The sequence below is a fragment of the Megalopta genalis genome, chromosome 2, assembly GCF_051020955.1.
Source record: "Megalopta genalis isolate 19385.01 chromosome 2, iyMegGena1_principal, whole genome shotgun sequence".
NCBI lineage: Eukaryota > Metazoa > Arthropoda > Insecta > Hymenoptera > Halictidae > Megalopta > Megalopta genalis.
In genome coordinates, this window is record NC_135014.1 from 34,883,861 (window position 1) to 34,910,048 (window position 26,188).

The 26,188-nt window shown below is 41.0% G+C and overlaps 2 protein-coding genes and 1 long non-coding RNA gene across 5 annotated transcripts in view; 1 reads left to right on the forward strand and 2 right to left on the reverse strand.

Moving 5' to 3' along the window:
* Positions 1-248: 248 nt before the first annotated feature.
* On the reverse strand, positions 249-5,924 carry LOC117225475 (cytochrome b5). Of its 3 annotated transcripts, none has more exons than XM_033479057.2 (2): positions 5,751-5,924; positions 249-2,977 (listed from the first exon to the last, which is right to left on the reverse strand). In XM_033479057.2, the coding sequence occupies exon 2, from the start codon at positions 2,950-2,952 to the stop codon at positions 2,503-2,505; it is 450 nt and encodes a 149-aa protein (XP_033334948.2). In that variant the 5' UTR covers positions 2,953-2,977; positions 5,751-5,924; the 3' UTR covers positions 249-2,502. The 3 variants fall into 3 exon arrangements, with proteins under 3 accessions (XP_033334948.2, XP_076375362.1, XP_033334947.2); XM_076519247.1 differs by lacking the exon at positions 5,751-5,924 and adding an exon at positions 4,256-5,621; XM_033479056.2 differs by lacking the exon at positions 5,751-5,924 and adding an exon at positions 4,112-4,224.
* An 8,453-nt stretch (positions 5,925-14,377) lies between these two features.
* Positions 14,378-15,464, reverse strand: LOC143258868 (uncharacterized). Its single transcript, XR_013032776.1, has 2 exons — positions 15,366-15,464; positions 14,378-14,561 (listed from the first exon to the last, which is right to left on the reverse strand). It is a non-coding gene; the product is annotated as an uncharacterized LOC143258868 (long non-coding RNA).
* An 871-nt stretch (positions 15,465-16,335) lies between these two features.
* The window catches only part of LOC117225537 (uncharacterized), a 48,096-nt gene continuing 38,243 nt past the window's right edge, over positions 16,336-26,188 (forward strand). Inside the window, exons 1-3 of the mRNA XM_033479181.2 lie at positions 16,336-18,541; positions 19,160-19,806; positions 24,342-24,445. Of these exons, the coding sequence (XP_033335072.1) occupies positions 19,406-19,806; positions 24,342-24,445 (505 nt within the window). The 5' untranslated portion in view covers positions 16,336-18,541; positions 19,160-19,405. The remainder of the gene's footprint in view (positions 18,542-19,159; positions 19,807-24,341; positions 24,446-26,188) is intronic.

Sequence of the window (26,188 nt, forward strand, 5' to 3'; positions counted from 1 at the left end):
GAATTTTTTACATCACCGTTTTTATTGATCAGGATATTTTTCACGTCGAATGAATAACCGTAGTACCAAACAATTCATTCTGGCATGATTGAAGATATTTCGCCAATATTGTTTAAACAAATACCATTTAACGACGATTTTTGTAAAGGTAAGTGACACATTACATTCCAGATTAAATACGTTGTAATGAATAAATAATCCGACGTGCTCAATGACTGTGTAAAAATTTCAATGCCGCCACTAAGGGATTAATTTTTCATCTTTTTATTTTTGTTGATAATTTCTGTACATTCTCATCTATTGTTTAAAGAGACATCATTTAACGACGAACATACATTATATATCCTAGATTAAATCTGTTACAGTGAATAAATAATTCGACGCGCTCAATAAATTACTTAAACTTCCAAAGCCACTGGTAACGGATCAATTTCGTATCTTTTTATTTTTGTTGATAATTTCTGTACATTCTCATCTATTGTTTAAAGAGAGATTATTTAACGACGAACATACATTATATCCTAGATTAAATCTGTTACAGTGAATAAATAATTCGACGCGCTCAATAAATTACTTAAACTTCCAAAGCCACTGGTAACGGATCAATTTCGTATCTTTTTATTTTTGTTGGTCGTTCCTGCAGAATCTCGTGCGTGGAACGGACAAAAATCGTTTGATTCGTAGCTGAACAGAGGTAAACGGTATATTAAATTCTACATTAAATACATAAATAATTCGATGCGCTGAATAACTTAATTAATCTTCCGAAGACCTTTACGTATCTTGTTTTACTTCCTCCGCGACGGTGTCATTAAAAATGCAGGATCGCTTTGTAAAACGAATGTAAAGCTGTAAGCGAACGGTACGATGTAAAGCGATCCCGGGCGGGTAACTAAAATACCCGGGCTCGAGACCGCAGCAACCGTATGTATCTAATTTCACGATGTTTAATCGAAGAATAACGGGTCGCTCGAGATATCCCGTACGATTTCCGTGACACGCGGGGGCCGTTCCAATCGGGAACAACGTCCCCGAAAACTGATTTACTATGCTCGCAATGACCCCGAGCACGAGAGGAAATCAATAAGCAGCCTGTGCACTATTCAATCAATCGTTCCATTTACAATTTGTAAATCGAATTGGGTCAACGTTCGCGTTCGGTCAATAAAGGAATCTAACTTTTAAATCGGCCACGGCGCATACAAATTGCTGACGTCGAATTGATTTGTACGTTACCGTAATTGAAAACGTAATTAAAACTGCACGTATAGTCGCAGTGCTCGTCCCACTTACCGCGATTGAATTCGTTCACATTCGCTTGGGGACTGCGGCTGCATCTGAGAAATTCTTATTATACTCATCTTAACGGTATATCGATGTAATTTATACGTAGTGTAATAGCTGAACTGCGGATCTTCGTGGAAAATAAAAATTGTGTAAGCGAATATAACTTATAAAATTATATAATAAAATATATTATATTAGTTATAATAAAATATAACTAAGTAATAACTTGATAATAATACAACAAATATCCTCGAATTCTTCTAATGTCGTTTCGGTTTTGTGTTTGACATTCTTATTTTTCAAGCAGTGAAAAGATTAAAAGAAACCAACAGTGTGAACTTATTAAAATGATTAAAAAGGAGAAAAAAGCTTGCGATGTCTTGCAATCAATGCAGACAATTTTTATTTTTCACAATGATCCTCGGTCTAGTTATAATCGTGCTGTTAAATATTAATTTGTGTGAATCAGCGCGGAACATTCAATTGTTTTCATAGAATACACTATTTTCAGCTTCGCGTAATAGCTTCAATTAATAATTTTATCAGTCATGATTAAGTACCGAGAATTAAAAGAATATCCGCGCGTTAACAGAGATTTCTAAAAAAGAGCATCGAACGAGTTCTATTCTAATCTCCCCGAGAAACAAATACTTTCTTCGAAACAACACCCCTTAAACGCTAGGACGGCGGGTCCATTCGGACCCGGAATATAAATATCATTCTATCATCTAGTTCCTGACAGTTAATTAAAACTTAAATATAGAAGAACTGACCTTGTACCTTACAAAATAAGTTGCAAACAATTGACAAAAGTTATCAATGATGAAAACGGTCCGCCATTCGAGTGTAAATGACACAAACTGCAATCGAACAGGTATCGAAAAATCTGAAAATATCACAGTTTCGAGCTGCGAAATCGCAATGAATAAATTTCTCGCTCGCGTAGAGGCGTCGAGACAACGAAATTGCACCGAAACAGCGAAACTGCGGAGAACAGAATTACGCAAAACCATCAAGGACCGACTGGAAACATCGGTCAAAACTTAGCCGACTAAGACGATCGACTAAGGAAGAAGTACCGAGGGACGGATAATACGGGCCATGTCCACGAAGCGAAACTGAAGTCGAAAGTTCACTCACGAGACACTCGGCGGACCAAGAAAATCAGTCTTTCACCACTGGATCTATGGGAACGGGTTGCGTCCGTTCCGGCAATTAAAATCCGGCGATCTTCAGACCGTCGGGAACACGGAAGATTCTCTCTTCCGGCGGAAGTTCCCCGATCAGGTACCTCTCCAAGCTCAATCTAGCCGCCTTCGAGTGCCCGCTCCCGATAAAAGACAGAGTGGCGTCTCTGCCGGCGTATTCGAGGATCACGTCCGATCCACCCGGATGGTTCTTCAGGAAATCCGTGCAGTCGTAGACGAAGTCGTGGATCACGATCCAGCAGCTGTCGGCGGTGTCGTGCCAGGCGACCTCGTCCAGGTTGATCGTCTTCAGGTTCTCTATCTTCTTCTCCGAGGGTTTTGGCTCCTCTTTGGTCTGCTTCAGCACCATCCCGACGGCGCGGCCTTCGCCCAGATCGAGATAATCGTCGTCCGGCGGCGTCGGGTTCCTCAGATCGAGCAATCCACCGATCCATCCAGTCAGGTGCAAGAAATCCATGTCTTTTGACTCGCTGTCGCCGGCCCTCGAATAAGAAACGATCGCACGGTTAATTATCGAAGTAGAATCGCGGAGTTTCAACAGAATTTTGGCTGCGAATTTGGTGATTCGAAGTCGATGCATTTGTGACAGAAACGAGGAAGATCGATGACTTCGTTGTGGAGATCGTGATGACTCAATGAATTTCATATTGCGAAGACACAACGAATTTTATGTTACGTATACAGAAATAATTTTATGTTACATAATGAATCTTATGTTATGTATACGCAAAAAGAACTTTACGTTACACATATACAGAAAGAATTTTATACTCTTCGAGTCGGTTAAAATTATCGAAAGAAGAAACGTCCGGTTCTTGCAGACGAACAAACAAAAATTTAGGAACACTTTATCGAAAATTTGACGAACTACATTTGCAAAAGTAACAACAACGATACGGGAGATTGACGTAAAATTTTCACAACATTTCCAAATCGTTCCTCGATAAGAAAATCATCGAAGCTAAAACAATTCATTGTTTTCGAAGTAATCGCGCGTTTTAAAGTAATCGAAAGCGAAGAGTCGAAAACGCGCGATATTTCCAACGTAATGACCAATAACTTTGGCACAGCGACGATATTATGAATAAACGGTAGGACAGCGTTTTAATTAGACCTAACCCCGGCTGACCCGCGGCTGAAAAATGCGATTTCGAAACTAGCGATGCCACAATTGCGCACGGAGCGCATCGGGAAATTCTTAAAAACGCGTCTGCGAAAGCTGGGTGATCCGCGATTGGCTAAACGGTTGCTCGACATCTTCTACGGCCGATCGAACGTTTTTACTTGACACTTGACACTCGTCAATTAGCCGGGAAATGGGGGAAAGTCGATAAGAGACGTTATCGGCGACCGATAAGCGTGGCTGTTTCGACGCGGAATTACGGAAGAACGATGCGGAATCATCGCGAAACGACGCAAAATCGTGACGAAAACGACGCAGAATTATGGTAAAACGCTATAAAGTATAACGAACTGATAACGTTCACGATTTGACTGTGTGATTCGATCGACCTATCGACACTATCGAATCGACGGATTCGGGCTGTCTCACTGGTTAAAAAGTCCGCTTGGAGATAACGACTGTTATTAGAAAGAAAATCGCGACCGGTGATTACTTCTGTTCGTTCCCGCCGTTATCCTCCATTTCCAGCGACCCTTCGGCCGCCTAACCGCGACCTCACTGAACAGACATAGCTCTCGTAGGTGCACCGTGACCAGAAATCAATTTCTAGTAGGGGAAAGGAAAATAATTCCATTACCGGTTGAAACCTGATGCGTGGCTGCAAGGTTCCCCGCTCGGTTCGCAGCCTTTTCGTCAGTGACAGTGGATTAGAATCGTTCGCAGTGCCACTGTCGTTGCATGTCTGTGCGACCAAGGCACCATGCGACGTGTTATTACATCGGTTCAATTATCATTTTAAATTTATGCTGATTTTACGGTGAATTATTCAATGCGCGCCGATGCACCTGCTTGTAAAAAATAAACCTACAAATTGTTTTCGGCTGATATATTTATTGAGTAAACGATAAACGTTCGCGAACAAAAATTTGAACGATAGATATTCGCTATTATTATTATATTATTATTTAAAATTTATGCTGATTTTACGGTGAATTATTGAATGCGCGCCGATGCACCTGCTTGTAAAAAATAAACCTAAAAATTGTTTTCGGCTGATATATTTATTGAGTAAACGATAAACGTTCGCGAACAAAAATTTGAACGATAGATATTCGCTATTATTATTATATTATTATTTAAAATTTATGCTGATTTTACGGTGAATTATTGAATGCGCGCCGATGCACCTGCTTGTAAAAAATAAACCTAAAAATCGTTTTCGGCTGATATATTTATTAAGTAAACGATAAACGTTCGCGAATAAAAATTTGAACGACAAATATTCGCTAAAAATACATTTCGAGATTTATTGCATTTAAGAACTAACGAGCCCTAAGCGCGACTGATGTATTTGTTTTATAATAACGGCGAGATTGGGCTGGTTAAAACTTCATCGAATTTTTGTTACAATATATCTGCTTGAATAAAGTAGTTCATCGAAAAAGTTCACGCAGAAACGTTTCTATGTCAGGAATTGTAAAAGGAAAAATGAAAAACCTGTCGGTTTAACTGGTTTCGTAGTTCTTAGCGCTGAGCTCGTATCAACTTCGATAAGCTAGGAGAAAAAGTTCTGAGCAATGTTTAACGCTTCTCGTCAAAACAATGACAAGATAGTTGAAGGAATCGATGGCTCAAGTCGTTTAATGTTGATGCAACAATTGGCAGCTCACGGTCAATTCAGCCCGCTGTTGTCACACATCAATACAAAATCGATTTTCTTTCATTTACGTCAACGACGGCACGTACCGCGCGCTTTACATTACGCAATCGTTTCGTAATTATAGTTACGCGTTCAAGTAATTACCAGCCCAAGTCGGGTAACTACACTCTCACGTGATCCTATCGCATCATAGTGTTTGATAACGAACGCGAATACGAGAACACTTGGTTTTCCCGGAATAAATTAAAATATACCGCCACGCTAGCATAAATATCTCGGCCAACGATCTGAAACCGTGCATAATCCTGAGGACCACTTTTACTCACACCTAATCGCGAACATGCTAAATTAAACTGAAAAATATTAGACAGTTGTAGTAAAAAAGAAACTGTAAAAAAAGAAACTGTTTGGAGAAAAATTTCGTGATGATACATTTTATGAAACATAAATGCAAATTGATCTCTGTACTTACCAGAAATTCGTAAAAAATCTACGCTCCGTTTGGGACGCTAATTGTATGGTGCTATGCTTGGAGTAATTGTTCTTTTTTCGGTGACGATCGTTAATAAGAGAGGATCGGAACGGCACTGAATCCTCGACCCACCGCTCCGACACACTCGCCCGACGGTTTCGCTGTTTGTTTACACTTTCATTATCGCCGCGTATTGCTGAAATTTTTCATGCAATAGACGGCGAACGATTACTTCCGATATACGCCACGCTTCCTCGACGGAATTGATTTAATAACCGAACGGCGCCTGGAGGTCAAAGGGAAAGCAGCATCGGTGTACGATCTGATGTAACATGAATCGGGTCATCTGATTGCAACGGATGTAAATATTGCGCGAGAACTCGCCGCTTTTTATTTTTATTTGACAAGTTTACGGTGAAAGAGTAAAAGGAATGATTAACGGCGACACGAGTGAAAGGAATAATTTATATAACTATCAAAGAGTTCGAAATAATCGATTTTATATAAAATCAAATCATATAAATCATTTTATAAAATCATTTTATAAATCAAAGTTCGATGAAATAATTCATTGAATATTCATGCTTTATAAGTTTCTCCGTGTATGAATAAATTAACATTGTCGCTAACAAATGCACCACTCTGACTCATTTAATAGGATTTGTCTGAATGAAATTAAAAGTGTTATGTTTATCGAAACTGGTAGATAGATCGTTGAATAAGAAAGTTTGTTAGATAATTCAGCGATATTTTAAATTATAAATTATATATTATATATATATATATTTTAAATTATAAATTATATAAATATATATATATATATTTTAAATTATATATTATAAATTATAAAGTATAGAAATATCCAGGAGCATCTACTGCTTGAATGTAGTGCAAAAATGTTTATTTGTAATTGCAAATGTACGGAACGGATAATTCCTGCACATATCATCGTAGGATACAATGTAAACTTCGGCACGAATCATCTGCTCTCGGAAATTTCGAAATATCGCCATCAACTCTAATGGCAAAACGCTCAAACTGTTCGCTAAAATTATTCACAGATGATAAGTCTAAAGGGTTACTAATCTCGTCTGTAATTGCGTCCACGAACTTAGGATCCATTCAGACTGTGTATACATAGGATACATAGGATACATAGGGACCCTAAATTTTGTGATGAAGTCTACTACTATACCTCGTTTGTGCTGATACCTCCTGTGTAGCCATATATCCTATTTAGAATTGCGCGAGTTTGTATAAACATATTAATTGGTTCAAACATTTCAACTCGCATCTATAATTTAATTTAATATTGAATACTTTTAATTTGGAATATATTGACGTGAAATTAATAAGCAAAGAAATAAATTATTCTCCTTTCGTACAATAGTGTTTCGCTCTTAGAAGGTTTATTGTCAATTGATTATTCGTTGGCAAGTAACGATACTAACAATAAGTGACAATAAAAAAATAAAAATTTGTATAACGTTTGTCGATAAAATAGAAAATGTCATTATCTACATCGGCCACAGAATTCACAGGCCAGCGTCATCTAGGTTGTATAAATGTTTATCATTTCTTGATAATTTAGGCGAACAGTTCGGACGTTTTCTCACTTCGCCTCGTCGCAATAGCGCCACTTTCGACCGCTTTATTTAAAAGCAAGTTACAAAGACCCGGCACGCTTTGTTCTATCTTTATTTAACACGTTCCGTGCCACGTGTACCATCGATGGTACACGCTTGCATGTTTACTTAGTGAACTGAACAAATTGTTTACAAGAAATTTAGAACCGAAGAATCAATTTCCACCGCAAGAATGGGCGTTGATAAGTTTTTGTTACGCTGTTATGTGTACGAGAATTAATAATTCCACGTAATACATCAAGTTTTAGTAAAATATCAAAGTGTGAAGATTCGAGTAAAAAAAGCTCGGCACGGAACGTGTTAAAAGGTAAAGTTGCCCTCGACGAGTGTTATCAAACTGTGTATCCATTTGAAATATCCAGATTCGAGTTTTCGCTAGCAGAGAGCTGCGAAAATTTCTCGCCAAGAATTATTAACTGAATTCTGCTTCACAGTGGTATCAGATGAATAAAGTATGAATCGATCGGGTCTCGATTTGAATGCCGACAGAAATGAACGATTCGATCGATGATGTAATTTTAGCTGCTGCAACGTTATACAACGAGGATGATTATTAATAGCTGTCGCGAGTTTGCGGTAGAAAATATTTCAGACACTGTCAACTTTCGAGATTAACTGGTCAGCGATGTATGCTTTGTCAGTATGCTCTACAATTCTCACGTCCGAGTTCCTAACACCGTTGACTTAAAATAGAAGGCGGCAGGTAAAAATAATCGACTGTTTCGCAGACACTGCTACCCATCAATATTATTCATCATAATATTCGAACACTGTTTAAAAACGAACAACTTTCGTTCGAGGGATGCGCCGAACAAATCGGATAAGTTAGAGCTACAAAATTAAAATTACTTTACCAAACGAGCTGTAAAAGAAATATTGAGATTGTCGTCGGAAAAAGAAATCGAAGCTCGCATCTTGCGATTTTCCTACTCAGATTTACGCGGAAAAGAAATTTCACGAACGCGGACAGCCCGAAGGGAAATTCGTGGAAATGGCGCGCGTCAGTAAACATCGAACACCTCGTTAAATATCGTTTGTTTGATTTCAAAGAATGGCACAAACAATGAGCTCGAAACCGCAAACAATCCTCTCGCGAGAATCAACGAAACCGCAAGTAGGAACCAGCTGAGTCCACCGCGGGGCGAACGAAACGCTTTGTTCACATCACGAGCGGCCCACGCAACGAAAATATGTCGAATCCGTGTGAATCACGACGTTACAACGTGATGCAAGAATGTTGCTAAAATTACGGTCGAGCAGAAGATGATTGACTACAAAAATTCTGTGTACCGGAAATTCTTTCGAACCGGCTGATTTACGGCGCAGGGTGGCGCCCACCGTAATTCGTGTTCGCGCGACTCCTAAGAATAATAGCCCCGGCATTGGGAAACAGAGGCGAGAAGACACGCGGCAGCTGGCCATGCTTCAAAATATCGTGACGCCTACCCGAATTTTTTCTTCTCGGTCACGGCCCACAGGCTGGTTCATCGTCGCTGTTCTAATTTTCCTACAGCTTGTAAACAAAAATGAATAATTTGGGAAAACGAGATACGATTATTTCAGTCTTGCGCCTCGTTTTTATAATTGTTTTCAATCGGCAACTATAAAAAGGTATAATAATGTCTCTCTTATTGATGCACAGATTGTCCACAAAAATAGACAATTTGGGAAGAGGAGATACGATTATTCGAGCCTTGCAGCTCGTTTTTATAATCGTTGACAATTCGTGACTATAATAATGAACCGCAAGGATCGAATAATCGTATCTCCTCTTCCCAAATTGTCCATTTTTGTGGACAATCGGAGCGTCAATTAGAGAGACATTACTGTACTGCGAAGCTTGAATAATCATATGTCCTTTTCCCAAATTGTCCATTTTTGTTTGCAAGCTGAAGGAAAATTGGAGAGAATTGTGAAGAGAAAAAAAATATTTAATATTTGCAAAACCGACAATAAGATTTTGATAACAAGTATATAACGAGAATATTTAGGATTTCGCAGAGGGATTCTTTCAAATATATAACAAAATTAAAAAAGAACTAAATTAAAAAAAAAAATAATTTAAATTTTTTCTTGACTAGAGAACTATTCGTGTAAACAATACATCCTTGATACAACAAATTTGATCTTTAATACGTTTGGTTACCAGCATTATGCTTTGATTTACGTGAAGAAATGGATTTTGGACATGTTGGTATACATATAAATTCACGGTAAATCATGGCATTCAGCATCGTAATCAGCGAGTTCATAACTCTTATTTGCCACATTTTCCTAACATTTTGCACACCGGGTACGTTGCTTTTGATGAAACATTTCAATAACGAAGTCGAGCAGTTGGTAAACGGCGGTAGTAAACGCGTTAACATCATTGGAAGGTATTCTAGAATACGGAATTGTAAAAGGAAAGCGGTATAACGACGAAGCAGTAAATATTGCGGGAGTATAATCAGAGACAGCATAATCACGCGGAATGTAGCGAAACATACAGCAACGAACGTGGTACATGCTGTAACGAAGATTCAAGGGAGTGCATCATACTTCTCGCGAAAACTATAGCTGTTCTTGGGGGACGGTCGATTCCAGGGGTGGCTTACGTAACGCTATCGCGCAAGCTGGAGGGCACACGTAATACGTAATCTTGTTAGGAATTTTCTTGGAGGTAGTACCGGTCGTAAACCTTCGTTAGATCGTCGGGGCACATACTAAAATTGCGAGACGTTCCAAAGAAAGAATTTTTACTGCGGACGCGTGTCGTAAAGTTCGCGAAAATATTCGAGAACTGGAAGCGATATTGATTTTCCCATTAGTCTCGCAGCTTCTGCGATACCAATTATTTCGAGATACAGTGTTTAATATCTCGTCGGAATTTTACACAATTTTTATCGTGTAGAGGGAGCCTACGCGGCTTTTGAAGGGACGCGACGCAATCAAAACGAACTCAACCGAATCGATTTAAATTTACGATCACTCGAGCCGGATGAAATCAGACCGCATTTGCATAAGTCGATTAACCATGCAAATCCTTGCTACATACATTTTCTGTCCTAATTTCGCGACAGGGCTTAACTCGATCCACGGTCTCTGTCTCCGGGAATTTCATCCCCTTTTTCTGACCTTTTGAATGTTTTCTCTGCTAAAAGGAATAACGATTAATTCAGCTGGTTTTATTGCTCGATCGTGAAGCATCTTTTGTGCAATTAATGAATTCTTCAAAGTACGCTTCATTTAAAGCGCGCAGTATGACTTATTATCGTAGAAATTTTCTTGCAATTATTTTGTAGGAATATAACCCTTTGCACTCGAATGTTATTGTTAGACTGCGGATCTTTATGCAAAGTAAAAATTGTCCACATTGAAATACAATAATATTTCATAGACAATAGTATCTCAGTATTTCAAGTACAATAGTATTTTTACACTGTTTTGGATGTCATCTACTCATTCTTGCCATAAATGCATAAAATTCATAGTGTAATTATCATCGTTTAAGGTAGTCATGTAAAATACGTAAATGGAAACACTACATCGTTTATTTATTTATTCCTATAAACTGTTCACAGCAGCGTAACGATTTTCGTTTCAATTATGTATAACAAAATCGCAATTTTGACAAAAAATTTAGTACTTAAAAAACAGATACATAAATGGTACTTATAACAGAAAAGTTTGCCTAGTGCTAATGATTAAAGTTAAACATTTGGCGACGACAAAGACCGCCCGAAAAATTACAATGAATAGTTAATCATCTCATCGAGGAGCATGGCCATTAAACGAGGCACGCGTTAATTTCCCACCGAAACCGATCAACGCGGCAGCTGGTTTTCCACGTGGAACGATCGATCACCTGAAACAACAACCGCAGCAACGCGACGATGGGTGCTTCCCGTGAACAACATCCCTTTCCGCAGAAGCGCAGCGTGACGACGCAGGAAACTTCGATCGCCGGCGGTAGGGGAAAGGAAAGAAAGCGAATTAAAAGATCCAATTTTACTAAACTTTGCTGTAAAATTTGCGTATCAAACGAGCCGTGACCGCTCGCACATGTCGCTATAATTTTAACGACGCGTGCCCCGAAGGGCTCGGTGCCCCGCTCTAGGGGTGGCTCCGGGTGGATCGGGGTGGAAAAGACCGCAGGGTTACTAGCGACTGAACACCGGACCGGATGCGATTTTTTTCGTTTCACTAGGGAATTGCCTGCGAGACCGTGCGCGCATAGAATTCGCCTCGCTACTGTTCCTCGCTGAGCATTGTTCGACGTTCAAATATTCAGCAGAAGTCGGGTCACGGCTCGTCGAAATGCCTTCGGACCCGGTCGTGTCATAAAGGAAAAGTCAAATTCGGACGGCGCGGACGAACGTGGACCAGCTGCGCGTCCAACGATCGAAAATCGATAACGCGGGCGCGGACGTATCGGGAAAAACACGCTTCCGGCGAAATTGTGATCGCGGAGTCGGCGGAGATTAACACTTGATCGGGAATCTTTTATATGCAATAATTGCGTTGCAGGTTTTCCGCATTCGTGATTTAAACGTACTCCTGATTTATTAAAATTGTTAACGGAAACAAAGAGAATCTATGGTATTCTGCCGTGAAGCTCACAGTCTGTTATTATTTGCAACGATTAAATTTATACTGTAAACTGTGTACAATCTTTTTAAAAAAATCTTTTTCTTTAAACTTCGTTAGCATGATATTTAGAGAATTTCTAGCTTCTTTTTGACGACATTTTTCTCATATTTTATAAGAGGATACGATGTATTTAATGCGATAAATAAAATAGATATAACTATTAAAATAACGTGTTAAAATATAGAATTCTATTATAATAACGTGTTTAAAATTCTACTCACAAGATTTAGCGCGATTGGCCCTTTTTACACTATATTTCAACATGTTAATAACACCGGCGATAAAATTGCAGCCAACGTCATAAAATTCAAAGCAGATTTGCATAAATTGTTTGCATAAACTGCTACCTAAACTCTTATATAAAAATAAATTAAATTAAATTAAATCAAATAAAAGATACAAGAACATTAGTAAAACTCAACTGATGAAATTACAGTAGCCATAAAAAAAGAATAAAATGGAAAACTGCAGAAGATACTCGATCTAAGCGTTTTGAGAAATCATGCGAGGGTTAATTTGCATGTTGCAACCCCCTTGGTTGGTAGAATACAGGAACATACGTCGAACATCCGCTATCAGGACATCGCCAGACGAGTCTCGGAGCGTTTTGTGCTCCTCCAGGTAGTAAGAAGACGCTCATCGGTCCCATTGTCGAAGAAGAGGCTCCCGAAGTGGCCGCCCTGGTCTCTTCTGCACGCCATTGGTCCATTGTGCCGGGCACGCGCGTTCACGCGGCGTGCATCTGTCCAGGAAGCTCCTTTTTCCACGGATGTACACCGGTTGTCATCGATCTCTCGTTGTTCGCGAATCAAGGAGGTGGCCCTGGACGCTCGTTCGAATGGGAACACGTCAAAGGAGACGTCGAGGAGACCGTGCATCTGCCTCTTCGCTGCGCCACATGTCCTCTCGAGGATGCAACTTCAGATTATCGAGGAAGAAGCGCGAGAAGTCTAGTCGTTTTCCGTCCCTTTCGCCCACAAATCACTCGAAAATCCTTCTAATGCTTGTTCGGCCCCTAATGCCCGCCATTAGTCACTTTTGTCGGGTCGAGGATCGACGAGAGACTTATCATTGCTTGAGCTCAACTTTGACGGTTTTATGGGACTTTTTATGGAAGAGAGACTGAAGACTCCAGGGAACGCGCTCGCGATTAATTCGAACGTTTCGGAGTGCATTAATGGGGATCTTGATGGACGAAAACGGGTCCCGGGGAACGGGAATGCAGAAGGGGCTGCGATTTCGAGCAAAAAATTCTGCACGCTGCGCCTAGCAATCAGACCTTGGTGAAAATATTTCAACTCGTAATGCAAGGGCTACTTTAACGTGCTGCAACTCCGCGAAGAAAAATCGCAGCCACGTTCATCTTTTTTTAAATTAAAGAGGAAGGTTTAAACTTTATTCGAGTCTAAACTGCGTCTCCGAAAAAAATTTTGTAAAGTCCGTGCATTTCGTCAGATTTGGCCATTTAACCAAATAACCTTTGCAAACATCGCTTCACATTTAAAAGATTACAGCGGTGAGGATGCGTCAATCTTAAAATCTAGAAACGCTATCTTAAAGTAGAGATTTCGAACTTTCATTTGAAAAAATAGTCATCATCCTGCGATGATTTTCCGAGGAGTTATCGTCAGTCAAAGTTGGCCAATTTTGATTCAACATTTTTCTATGCTATAATTTTTTCGAACATTATATTTACTATTATTATTTACGAAATAAAATGAGTACATCGAATTTAAAACAGTAGACAGATTAAGAGAATTTAAGAGTGTCTTTGCAGTGCCATTATAATTGCAAGACGGAAATTCGTTAGTTTCAACGTTAATATTTTTGTCGGGATGAATGGTTCGGCGATACGAATAGATTCGGAAAGCACACATGCTGAGCGAAATGGAGATTTCAATGCAAGTTGACCCAATTACATTCGATACATATGGAGGATTCGGCGACAAATGTTCCCGGAAGATTCGATGGAAAATCGACAGCCATCGAAGGACAATAGGAACAGCTGTCGGAATCGGCGGCCGATCTGTTCAACGGTTCAAGATCAGAAAGCAGGGATTAAATGTGGGAAACGGAACGCAGAAAGCGTGGAAATTCTGATTTTCGGATAAGCACGGCACATTGTCGCCGCCCCTTCGAATATATTCGGCCGAAAATGTCGCCTCGAACATAATAGTTCCAGAAGAGGACAATTATTCGCGCCCCGATAAATCGACCAGATAAAATTACACGACCGAAACAGGAAATATTGACGGTATTAACAGGAAACCTACCATCGCCGGTCAAATGATCGGTTACACAATTTTGATTTCATGATTGTTGAAGTCATAAAGCTGCTTCCATCGAAAATTGTTGAATACATTTATTTATTATAAAAATTTGTATGAATTCCATCTCGTAATTCTTACGTGACAATTTTTCGTTAGTCGCTTTCAAACCTCGCTGGGTCGAGTGTTAAGCACGCCGGAGACATCGATCGATGAAATTGACGATGAAATTGGATTCGTCGCTCCGTGAAGTTATTTTCAATCCGCTGAAAACCAATTGCAGTTGATGGGACGACAGAACAGAACAACAAAAAAAACGAAAAAAAAGATTCCGTTCTACTGCGCTCTTTTTAAATTTCTCTGGAAAAAAACGGCAGATCGCAGAAACATCCCGAGTCCATACACGAATAATAAAATTGCACGGTATAAATATTGATGGATATTCTGCAGAAATAAGAGAGAGAGAGACCGAATTTACGACTGCACGCGTTCGAATAATAAAATTGCATGGTACCAGCCGACGAAAATTCTGCAGAAATGAGAGAAATCGCGTTTACGTTTGCACACGTTTGTCGATCGAAATGTTCAATCAGCCCGAGTGGCCTCTATGGATATTTCGTCCCGAAAATACCTCGAACTCGCGTCTCGCGAATTTAAAAATCGAACCGCACGAAAATACACGGCACTTGGAATAAATCGCTCGAATTTATCAACGTCCTAGTTGAGAAATCGATCTTTACGGTGCCGCGGACGTCCCTGCACTCGACGATCCCCAAAACAAACAAGTTCATAGAGTTCCTCCACCAGCAGAAAGCGCCCCAGCCGATTCAAGAAATCAGCCATGGAAATCAAAGAAAATCCCGTGTCGCAGTACGAAAGGAGCAGCTGTCGAAATCACTATAGGAGAAACCGAAGATTAAAGGGGAGGAGAGAAGGGACAAAAGGGAGAACCACCCTGCGTGCACCCGTAACAACCCTCTGCAGCTCGAAAAATCGCGCACGTGTTCGGGGTGGTTCCGCGATCCACGTACGTTCGATCCGCGCGGGCAACTTTAAAATTAATTTCCTACCCTAATCAAGCAATTTCGAGGACAAACTTCTCAATAATAGCCTTCTGCTTGATCCGTCGTCCTCCTTTACGTAGCTTCCCCTCGAGTACATGGAAGAGGTTGGGCTATGACAGTAAATTCTTCTATTAATTCCAAAGTAATTAGTAGACTGCGGATTTTTGATGCATTCACGACAAAAATGTGTAGCTAAAATATAAAATTATGAAGGCACAAGAATGATTTAATGATATAGTTACATTATCTTCAGTTTATTGAAACGATAAAAAGAACAAATTTATTTTAATTTAATCTTCGTTCATTGGGCAATTTTTTAAATTGAATTAAATCAAATTAATCACACGAAATAAATTAAATTAAATTGAATTACACAAAATAAATTAAATTGAATTGAATTACACAAAATAAATTAGATTAAATTGAATTACATGGAAATAAATTAGATTAAATTGAATTACACAAAATAAATGAGATTAAATTGAATTACATGGAAATAAATTAATTAAATGAAAACAAATTAAATATGATGAATTAAATAAATAAAATAAATGAAATGAAATTAAATGAAATAAGTAAAATGAAAAATTGAATTTTTACAATCTGAATGATCGTAAATTAAAAATTTAAGGATCCGTCATTTTGACGAGTTCCGTAAAGCTAGTGTTAATTAGTAGCCCGGGAGCCGGAGCAAAATCGAGAGAAACAATAGCCAGGGTTCTAACAAGGGGCCATTGACGAACACAATCGAGTAGCGCGGCCCCAAGGCCATTCTTAATCGCGTAACGCGTGCAGTTCGAGGTCCGCCCCCTACGCAAGCTTAGGGGATGCCGGTTTCCGGGGGTAGCCCCGACGCGTACGGCCAGGTTCTCGCAGTTTAGACTGTCAATGTTAGAGAACGGACTGACAGCAGGCTGGTTGTCGGCACACGGCGACGAATGGCCGGCAGGAGCGGTAACGGGTGCGTGTTGTCTTCAGTGTCGGGCACGCAGCCAACCAGCACGGCTCTCTTTCTCTCTCGTTCGCCGACGCGTGTTTCCCGTTGCCTCGAAAGGGCGGGAAACGGTATTCCGAAATCGGTAAATTCGCGTCGTTTCGTATCGGATTTGTCGCGACGAACGAAAGCATTCCGCACGGCTCAAATCAATTTGTCCGAGAAAAGTTCGGACGATCGTCGTGATTCGCTTATGCTTGCATTTCGAACCGAACCTGAGAGGCTCGAGGTGAGTCACACCGTGTGAATGCGGTGAACTGTTGCTAAACCACGGCGACAACGGTGCCACAACAAAACCAATCGTAACGCGTGTCGTTTTTCCCGATTTCCGAAATTGAGTGTGCGCCGATACCGCGCGCGAAACGAGCATCGGGAATCGATGCCGGCACGCTTTTCCGCGGAAATCGGAGCGACCGGCTGATGCATTTATTCCGGCCCCGGTGTCGAGGTCCCAGCGAAGTGCACTCTGTGAAATGAATATGCGGAATTTATTCTGGCTGAATTTAATTCGCGCCCAGCCATTGTCACGCCGTGTGCCATTTTCGCGTGCCGCCGACGCGGCGTCGTTCGAAACGCGCGCGAATTGTGTTCGATCTGTCGTGTGACCCGTGCTGTTAAATAACAATCGAAGGAAGTGATGAACGGTTTCTGCTGGCCGGTGATTCATCGATCTCTTCAGAGATTTTGCTCTTCGTTGGTCCGAGATCCCACGAAACTTGCGTCCTGTCCGAGGTCGACTGAGAACGGCGAGCGGAGTGAAATCGAAGTGGATTTGTTCCGGATGTCGTTGGCCGAGGATTGGGTGACGAGGAGGCGGTGAACGCGGAATGCTCGCGGTTAGGATGACTTTGTTCGGGATCGTGGAGGAACACCGGCGAATGTTGGTCGACAGCGGCTGATACCGGCCAATTCGATTAGAGAAACGTGATTGCGGCCGATTAATCGATCCGCGCCTTTCGTGGCTCGTCCCCGGCTCGGTCGCGAACAGACAAAGAATTCACGATCTTCGAGGCTCCGTATGACCGAGGTTTTTGTACAAACTAGTCCTTGTATCATAGTTTTTACAGAGCAATTTATCGCCAGCGTAATTTATTCCTAGATATTTTCCTATCGGAGAAATAATTGTACCAAATGTTCATCGCGTGTCCGACCGCAGAGTATTTTTCTAAATAATTATCGAGGAGGATCGCCGAGAAACTGAATTTCTTTATTCGCTCCTCGAGACGAAGCTCGCGGGGGAATAAGAAGAATAAAAAGAAGTTTTTCGACTCCGTTCGGAAGGATTACGATTATCCGGCTCGTTTCTCTCGGGTGCTCACACAGTGCTCCGTGTTGAATGATCTATTTTCGAAAAACACGTCTCGCTCCGAAAATAAAAGAAAAACCGGAATACTCGTTTCTAACTGGGTCATCGGCAAAGAGAAATCGCCGGGACCGTGTCGGAAGCAGTTTCGATCTTTTGGACTTCGAAAATCCGGCCTCGCTCGAAGACCAAAAGCGACCACGACAGAACCGATTTATACCGGAAGACGTCTGTTCTCAGTATTTGCCACGATAAAGTATTTTAGACAATCGAAGAAATCGCTGTAAACCTAATGGAACGCCGCTAAACTTGTTCAAATCTTGAAGCGGAAGATCTCCAGCCAAATATCCTGCGTTTAGAAATCGAAAGGTTCGCACGAGGTTGGAGGAGAATCGTTTCAAACTCCGTCAAACTCCGTCAAACCTCTTCGAACCTCGACGAATCAAGACTTAGAGATCGGTTCGAACTGGTCCGACTGTAAAGATAAGAGGAAAACCGAGCGACAGGATCGAAATCGGTGAGCACCAGGCGGAACTGATGCGGGTGGCTGAGAGTTAGGCGCGCCCTGGTTACTATTCTAATCCGCGTCCTTGAGGAACGGCTCGGCCCGTTGGTGTCTGGAAGTCTGGAGCTTGGCCGTGGCCGATTGATCGCGCACCAGGGTCTCCTCGTTGTACCAACAAACGGCCGAGGGAACCTGGGAGAACCTGAGGATGCCGGGAATCGTCGTCAGCCACGAGCCGAAAATAAAGAGAGCACTGATTTTCATCGACAAATAATCGACGCTCTTCAGTCTCCCGAGGCTTAGCCGACCTGGTGGCCGTGCACGCAGCTACCCCTTCGATCCTGGCAGAACGAATCGCTTGGGATTACTATAAAAACAAGGTGAGCTAGCTCCGATAGAAACAATCTCGAGTTTCGTTGATTTTCCTCGCGGATTTATGGTTATTTCCTATCGTAACTGATCCGGAAAAGTCGGGGTTGGCTACTGAAATTTATTTTATTTTGTTTATTTCATTTATTTATTGAAACTGTTGACGACGGTTGCATGTATTCGTTTATTTCATTGCTTGCGAGTGAAATTATTACTGCATTTAAAATTGTCTATTTGTTTCCGATTGTTGGCAATGTTTGTAACTTCGAGAAGTACACCTTCAATGTTTTAATATTTTTCATCGATATGCATTAATGGAAATTACTACGTGAAAACGCTATGTCTGTAAGAGAATTACAGGTCATCTATTAGATTTTTAGAAAAATGAATAATTCACCATTACAAAATAACGAATATTAGATTTCATAAAGACACTGCAACACTGTATATTGTACGTTCAGACGCTTACAAAAGTCGCACTACCTTGAAATCATTTTACAGAATAAGATTAAGGGAGGACTTACGAAACGTATATACAACTGAAAGATAATATTAACAATTAAAAATATCTGGACAGTTTTCGAGGCTTGCGAAGCTTGTTCTATCCAAAGTCATTTTCTGGATGACAGGATCGACAGGCCTTGGTTCCCGCGGCTCCAAGAAGAAGTCAAAGAGCAGCAGCAGCGACTTGGTCCCATAAAGTGGTGCTCTCGAGGCCAAGAGGCCCGTGGAGAACCAACAGAGCCACCATACAGAAGCCAACAACCCATAGAGGAGTGACCGTATCGGCGCACTTGAGCCCCGGCCGGTTCGTCGAGGAAGCTAATTTTAAAACGATCTCAGGACTCCTTCGATCTTTGTGATGATCAACGACCATGGCGCCAGGAGCAACGACCCTGACGAGTCTCCTGCTGCTGATGTCGATCGCGAGGTGCTCGAACGGCTCCGCGAACACCCAGTCGTCGTACACCAAGGTTCTGAGGGCTGTCAAGCTACCTGGTGGTTACATGGAGGTGATCCAAGAGGAGCACTGCTCGCACAACACTGTCAGACTGACCTGCAGGTCCCTCAAGGCGTTCATCTTCATCATCGAGGCGGAATACTGGCCGAATCGCACTCACGTATGCAGGCACGAGGCACAGAAGCTGGTCAAGAAGACTCCCTCGGGCAGAGGTAACATGCAGTTCAGGAGCCAGAAGCTCATGGGGAATTACATAGATGACATTGAGGACGAGGGGCTGAGGGTGGTGGACGTCAGACGATCGGTGAACAGTAGGTGAGTCTCTCCACTCTGGTTTTCAATTTATTGCAAATCTTTTCGTCGGTGCTACACCGGTTTGCTGGGTCCTTAATACTTTGACGGTCGGAGAATTATAAAAATTGATTCAACGTAGTTTTTTGAAACATGTATCATTATTATATTATTAACGAAATCTATCCTATTTACATTATTAACGAAATTTGTCCTATTCATATCATTACTATGAACTATGAACAAAATCTATCCTATTTATATTATTAATGAAGTATATCATGATTGCACTGTTACAAAAATGTATCACAATTACATTATCAACGCTGACTGCCGCGTCAGACAAATGGGGATGACAGAGCGACTTGAAACTTAATTTTTAGAAATTAATGGTTACGCTAATCCGTTACAATTTCTTAATTTTATTAAAAATTCTCGCGAACGTTGAAAAAGAAATTGATGTCGCATAACTTTGCTTTGCAATTACAATTTCACCGAATAAAATGGTTTAATTTCATGAAATATATTAGGTTTTTGGCACGGTCGTCAAAGCGTTAACTAAAGGTCATGGGTCAAGGGAGATAGCTTGCATGAGAAATGTTTCTCGTTCGAGAAAGAGGAGTTTGGAATTCCCTTCGGGAATTATTGTGTTCAAGTCGAGAAGTTCGCCGGCTTAATGCTCGAGATAGCGTTTTCGGAAGTTCTGCGGGTTCCCATGGGTACGTCGCGCTCGTTTTTCGTCGCATTTGGACACAATAACGGCCTCCCAGAGGTAATACGAGTCACCCACCATGCATCCGCAAGGCAAGCAGTGTGTAATGAATATACGGTTACCGGTGCGTAGACCGCAGGACTAGAAACCGTTCCAGCCGTGCCAATGCACGCGGTCGAAACAAAGAAATGAACTCTCTCGACCCAATTAATTGTTAGATAACCGGCAGGTCGGGAATAACGAATGACGATCGGTGGATTTCAACGATCCTGAACATACAATCCTAGCGTTGCCTCGCTTCTATACTTCAATGCTCCGTCTCGTTCTGCTAAGTCCGTTCTGCCCGTTATAACCTCGCAGTACTTGTCGAAATTTAGTACGACTGACCCGTTTTACAGAACATGTACGTTCATTAACCCTCCGCTGCCACATTTCCTATACGATGCAGTAAGTCATGCAATGTTCGAACAACTGCCACTCAAAAACTAGCGATGCTGTTGACGTCGAGAAATCTGAGAATATAATTTGAACATTTTAAAACGTCGTTTCCTTTATTAGAACTCGATATCTCACTCACGAGTATATTTAATTAAATGTTAATACCACATTTTCGAAAAATAAAATTTGTGACAACAATAGCGATGAGATCGACGTATTTGCTGTTAATGTTATCAGATTTAGAACAAATCTTTGCAAACTGTTTAACCGATTCACTGATTCTCCGCCATTCAACACAAATTATGCTTGTCCTTTTGTTATTGTGAAAATGGTAAATTACATGAAATTAAATTAGATTAAAATCCCGACAGAAGTACATGAAACAGCAATTAAATTAAAATTCGTTGCCTTTTCTATCGATTCCAATATCTCGTTCGTTAAATAAAAGACGAGAAAACAAATAAAAGGAGCAACATCGTTAATAATTATTTTAATCAAATCAGTTGGTCGAATAAAATATTTCGAACGAAGATTCTCGAATAGCAGTTCCTACGACGAGGAAAGAATTCAGTAAGCTGCTCGGATCTTCGGACGCCATATTGGGTCCTCGGCATTGTCGGCGTCGGACGTCGTCGGCAGAAAAGTGCATCGAAGTCGAGGGGGGGATGAACGTCGAACAATCGCGTGAATGGAACAGCAGTCGAATGCAATTCGGTGGAATTAGCTGACTCTTTTCTCGAGTCTCGCGAGAAATCGGCTCTCTCATCTTTTCAACGACTCTCCTCCCCCTCTTTCTCTTTCCCGAACATCGCCCACGCCCTTTATGTACCGCGTCTGACACGGCCGTGGCGTATCTTCGTAGGGTCGAGCGAAATCTCGAACACGCAAAATCGTCGTTTGATGTGCGCCAGCAAAGCGTGCGCGAAGTTTTAATTGCCTTTTGAGCGACGTTCGATGCCCGCCGAAGGAGAAATCGTTTCCGACAGAGTGCATCGCGCGCGAGGAGCACAGCTCGATGAACTTTGCAAATATGTAGGGGGTTGCAGCCGCGATCGTGAAGGGAGCGACCTTCCCTCCATCACTCTCTCTCTCTTTCTCTCTCTCTCTCTTTCTCTCTTTTCCACTCTCTCTCTCTCTCTCTCTCTCTCTCTCTCTCTCCCTCTCTCTTTCTCTCTTTTCCGCTCTCTCTCTCTCTCTCTCTTTCTCTCTCTCACTTTCTCCCTTTCTCTCTTTTCCCCGCTCTCTCATTCTTTCTCTCTCTCTCTCTCTCTCTCTCTCTCTCTCTCTCTCTTTCCCCCGCTCTCTCATTCTTTCTCTCTCTCTTCCTCCCTCTCTCGCTTTCTCTCTCCCTCTGTCTTTCTCTTCTCACCCTTTTAGGCTCGGGCGCCGCGTCTTCGAATCGACGAATTCACATTCTGGCCTGCTTAAATCGCAGACGAAGAACAGTCACTGTCCAAAGTATTTTTAAATCACAAACACGCGCGTGTATTACCTAGAAAGCGTTCTACACTCTGTTATTTCTTCCTCCTCCGTAATAGATTATTGTTTGCTGTTTCCAACACTCTATTATGTCTGTTTCACGTCAGGTTTATTTTGTAAAGTACCGGTGAATTTGTAGAGTACTAATACATTCTTCTCGCAAGAACCAGTTGGTCAATTTAAAACGATACAAAGATTGGAGCTTTTATCTTACTTTTACTATAGTGCCATTACGCCAATATGATTCTAATTCACTCAATTGTACGACAGTGGAACTAAGTGGACATCTATTCCTTTTTCTAATAATGTTTATGAGTCGAACACAAAGCAATAGAATGTTTAAACTCTTTAAATACTTATCATGTTTTGCATTCGATATCACGTTTTTGTCATAAATGCTCGGACAATAGAACATTTATTCGGTTGAAATACCAGACGTCATTTTTATCGATTTGCACAATAAATCGTGTTGTTGTATACGATTCGATTGCGCCGTTTGCAAGTGAAAAGTATTTAAATAACAGAAGGTCCTGATATTCGAGGACCGGAAAATCGAGGTACTACTGTGATTCCAACGGAATTAAACGAGCCATTAGGCTCTTAAAAACTGGTAAACCGAGTTCCAGGAGAGAACCATCTGGCGTGCTGCGACAGATAGCGTCCGCGTCAAGTTGTTTGTGGCGGCACCGAGGTGAAATGATCCGACCGGGAGAATCGTGGGTCGAAAGTAGCCATCTGCGTCGAAAAAATTCAAAGGGATTCCTCTTGGCGTGGGTGGTGCGCGAAACGTTATTTCCCCTTTATTTCCGGGCTCCGGGGTGCTGGCCCGATAATATCGTCGACGAGAGAGGGGAGACACTGGCTGCGCCGAAAGGGGTGAAAGGGCCGAAGGCCGACCCTTCGGCCATTGTGGCACCCTCGAGCAGAGTCCACTTTCGATTCCCGCGCAACAATCATCTCGATCTGAAAACAATCATGATTCCTCCTTTGCCGTTGCTCGTGGGGCGGCTCGCGCTTTCGACACCCGGTAGACGCGCTAATGGCCTGCGTCGCGTATTTAATTGTCGGCCCCCGGAGCCCTGCCAGTCGATACAATCTGCGCTTCGTCTGCGATATGCGAATTCGTCGGCGAACGTGTTTCGAGCCCTTTTGATGTACGATCGATTATTCTGCCGACTTGTTGATTGTTTACCTTCCGGACGGTTCAATTAAATATGCAAAAGTTTGCCGACGACGCGATCGATCCGAGATTACGCGCAGGGTGGTGAATATTTTTCAAGGGAGATTAGGAAGCTCGTAGAACTAATGGGAAAACTTTCTCATTTTCATTTAAATACATTTTAATATTTTCATTTCGGCTAGCCCCCTGTCGCCAGGTTTATGAAATCCGTAAAAATCACAGGACAAAGATACATTCATGGGTTATTCGTTCAATACATGCGTTGCTTGCGGCAAATATTACAATAACGCTCTTCTAAGATTCAATTCGTTGTATAAATTATTGTATTTTATTCGAGACTGAATTATTGTATTTTATTCGAGACTGAATTATTGTATTTTATTTGAGTTTAAATTATTGCATTTTACTCGAGCCTAAATTATTGTATTTTATTCGAACCTAAATTATTGTATTTTATTCGAGTCTAAATTATTGTATTTTATTCGAGCCCAAATTATTGTATTTTACTTGTTATAATGATTTGTTGCCGCATTAATTTACCGCGTGCTCTTAATGCCACCGGCTTCTAAATTAATTCCAGCGAACACGAAAACCTACGCAATTCTAAAAAGAAACTATGACCAACCAGTTGCATCAGAGGATACGTTCCGATGCAAATCTGGCGAATCGCGTTTGTAATATCTGAATGTTTAAACGGATTAGCTTTGTTCTCGTCGATTAATATTTACAACAATGGCTTCTGTTTTGCAGATGTTCCGGGAAAAAGCATTGTCCATACAGCTTTATTACGGATCATCCGAGCGCAGCTTATTGGAATCCGGCTGCTTTGAGAATAAAATACGCTTGTGTCCCAGGTAAATTTCACTCAGAATTCTGTTGCACCTCGCAAATGCTTTATCATACGTAATATGTACGGCAAAAAAACAGCTTTGTCGAAAATACGTGAAACCAAATACATATTTGAAAATTGGAGCGTCTAAAATGAAACGATGAGTCGCGACATTTTGTACCGTGTGAGAAACAGGAAGTGCATGCGATTCGATTACCTCTTCGCACGAGCATGACACTTCCCCTGCTCGGAACGGCAGGGAGTCGATTTTCAGCCGTGTGCAATCGATAATCTGCGATCTAGATAATCGGAAATAAATATCAGCTTGTCTCAAATTGGACGCGGATCGTGCTCGAGGCCACGCGAGCGTCAAAATTGAAAAATGTTGTTTTTTCGTCTTAAAATATTCTATGTGCCAATGGCAGTGTATCATTTTGGTACAATATCTTGTTATAAATAATTATAAGTATTGCTAATAAATGAAATTGCCTGTGTATCAAGTTTTGATAATAGTCTGAAGATAGCAGTGTGTACTCTTCCTTCCAGAAAATTACATTTTTGACACTTACATTGTTGAGAGACTCGAACGTCGACGAACATCGATGTACCGTAAAATTTCACTTTGAAAATTCTGGCGACGCTTTCCGAAATAGTTTTGGTCCGGGGCGTTCGAGGAGTACAAACACGATTCGAAACAGTTCCGGTCTGAAATTCTAGGGGATCACGTGCTCCTCCCGAAGCAGTATAATGGCGGCAAGTTCTTCCGGAAAGCGACAACGTGTTTCGTAACGACCGGCTCGGCGCGGCGTCGCCGTCTGCGACGACAGAGGGAAAAAATCCTGAAAGGTCACGCTAATCCCTTATTTCTATGCAATGGCGTGTACCGTAGTAAGAGACGCGAAAAGGTCCCGACGATCTGAATACTAAATGCAAAGCGGGCGAAAACAGGGATCTGTACCTCTTTTACAACTCTAACACCTCGACCGGATAGTTCTCAAGTAATTTTAGTAGAACTGCGAAGCTAACCTAACCTAAATTTATACGTAATATTTCACAAATTATTACGTTTCATCGAACTGTCGCACGATCATGATTTTTTTAATTGCATTCGTAGTTGTGCATAGAAATAGTGCAACGAAATTTTGACGAAGCTAAAAATTGATAATAATTTAGGAAGTAACGTATGAACACATTTCTGTGCATTTATTCATTTAACAAGTTAATAGCTCAAAACTCCCTTAAATCAATAATTACAAAAGAATATTTCTATTTACAATTGTAACGTATAATATACAATATAAAAAATTATAAATTGTGAATTTTCGATTTGTGCATTTTTCGATGAAATTGTAGCAAATACGAGCACAATCAAATTTTTGAAAGACGCCGATCTATGGAACAAAATATAACAACCACACAGAGTACATAAAAAAACAAAAAGCGCCATGTCTTCGTCGTTGGTAACTAGACTGCGGATTTTTATGCAAAATAAAAATTGTCTGCATGAATTGCAATATAGAGACACTACAGAGACATTTCTTTCCTTAATTGTTTTATTGAGTTGAAAATAAAGCAATATTAGTTCTTAATTCTTTAAACGTTTTTAATCTTTTCGATCTACTGATTTTTGTCATAAATGCATAAAATCTGCAGTCAACTAACGACCGAGAAGTCGATGCGACTTTAAGCCAGAAAGAAGAAGAAGAAGAAGTAGAAGAAGAATGGCATTATTTCATCCCCAAGTACTTTTGGAAATGTACAAAAACGA

What these genes read in the sequence shown, in the direction of transcription:
- LOC117225475 (XM_033479056.2), bottom strand. Translation starts at nt 4,140, where the DNA reads ATGGAGGATAACGGCGGGAACGAACAGAA. An exon ending in AACGGCGGGAACGAACAGAA is followed by an intron (nt 2,978 to 4,111) that starts GTAATCACCGGT and finishes TTCTTATTCGAG; the next exon opens with GGCCGGCGACAGCGAGTCAA.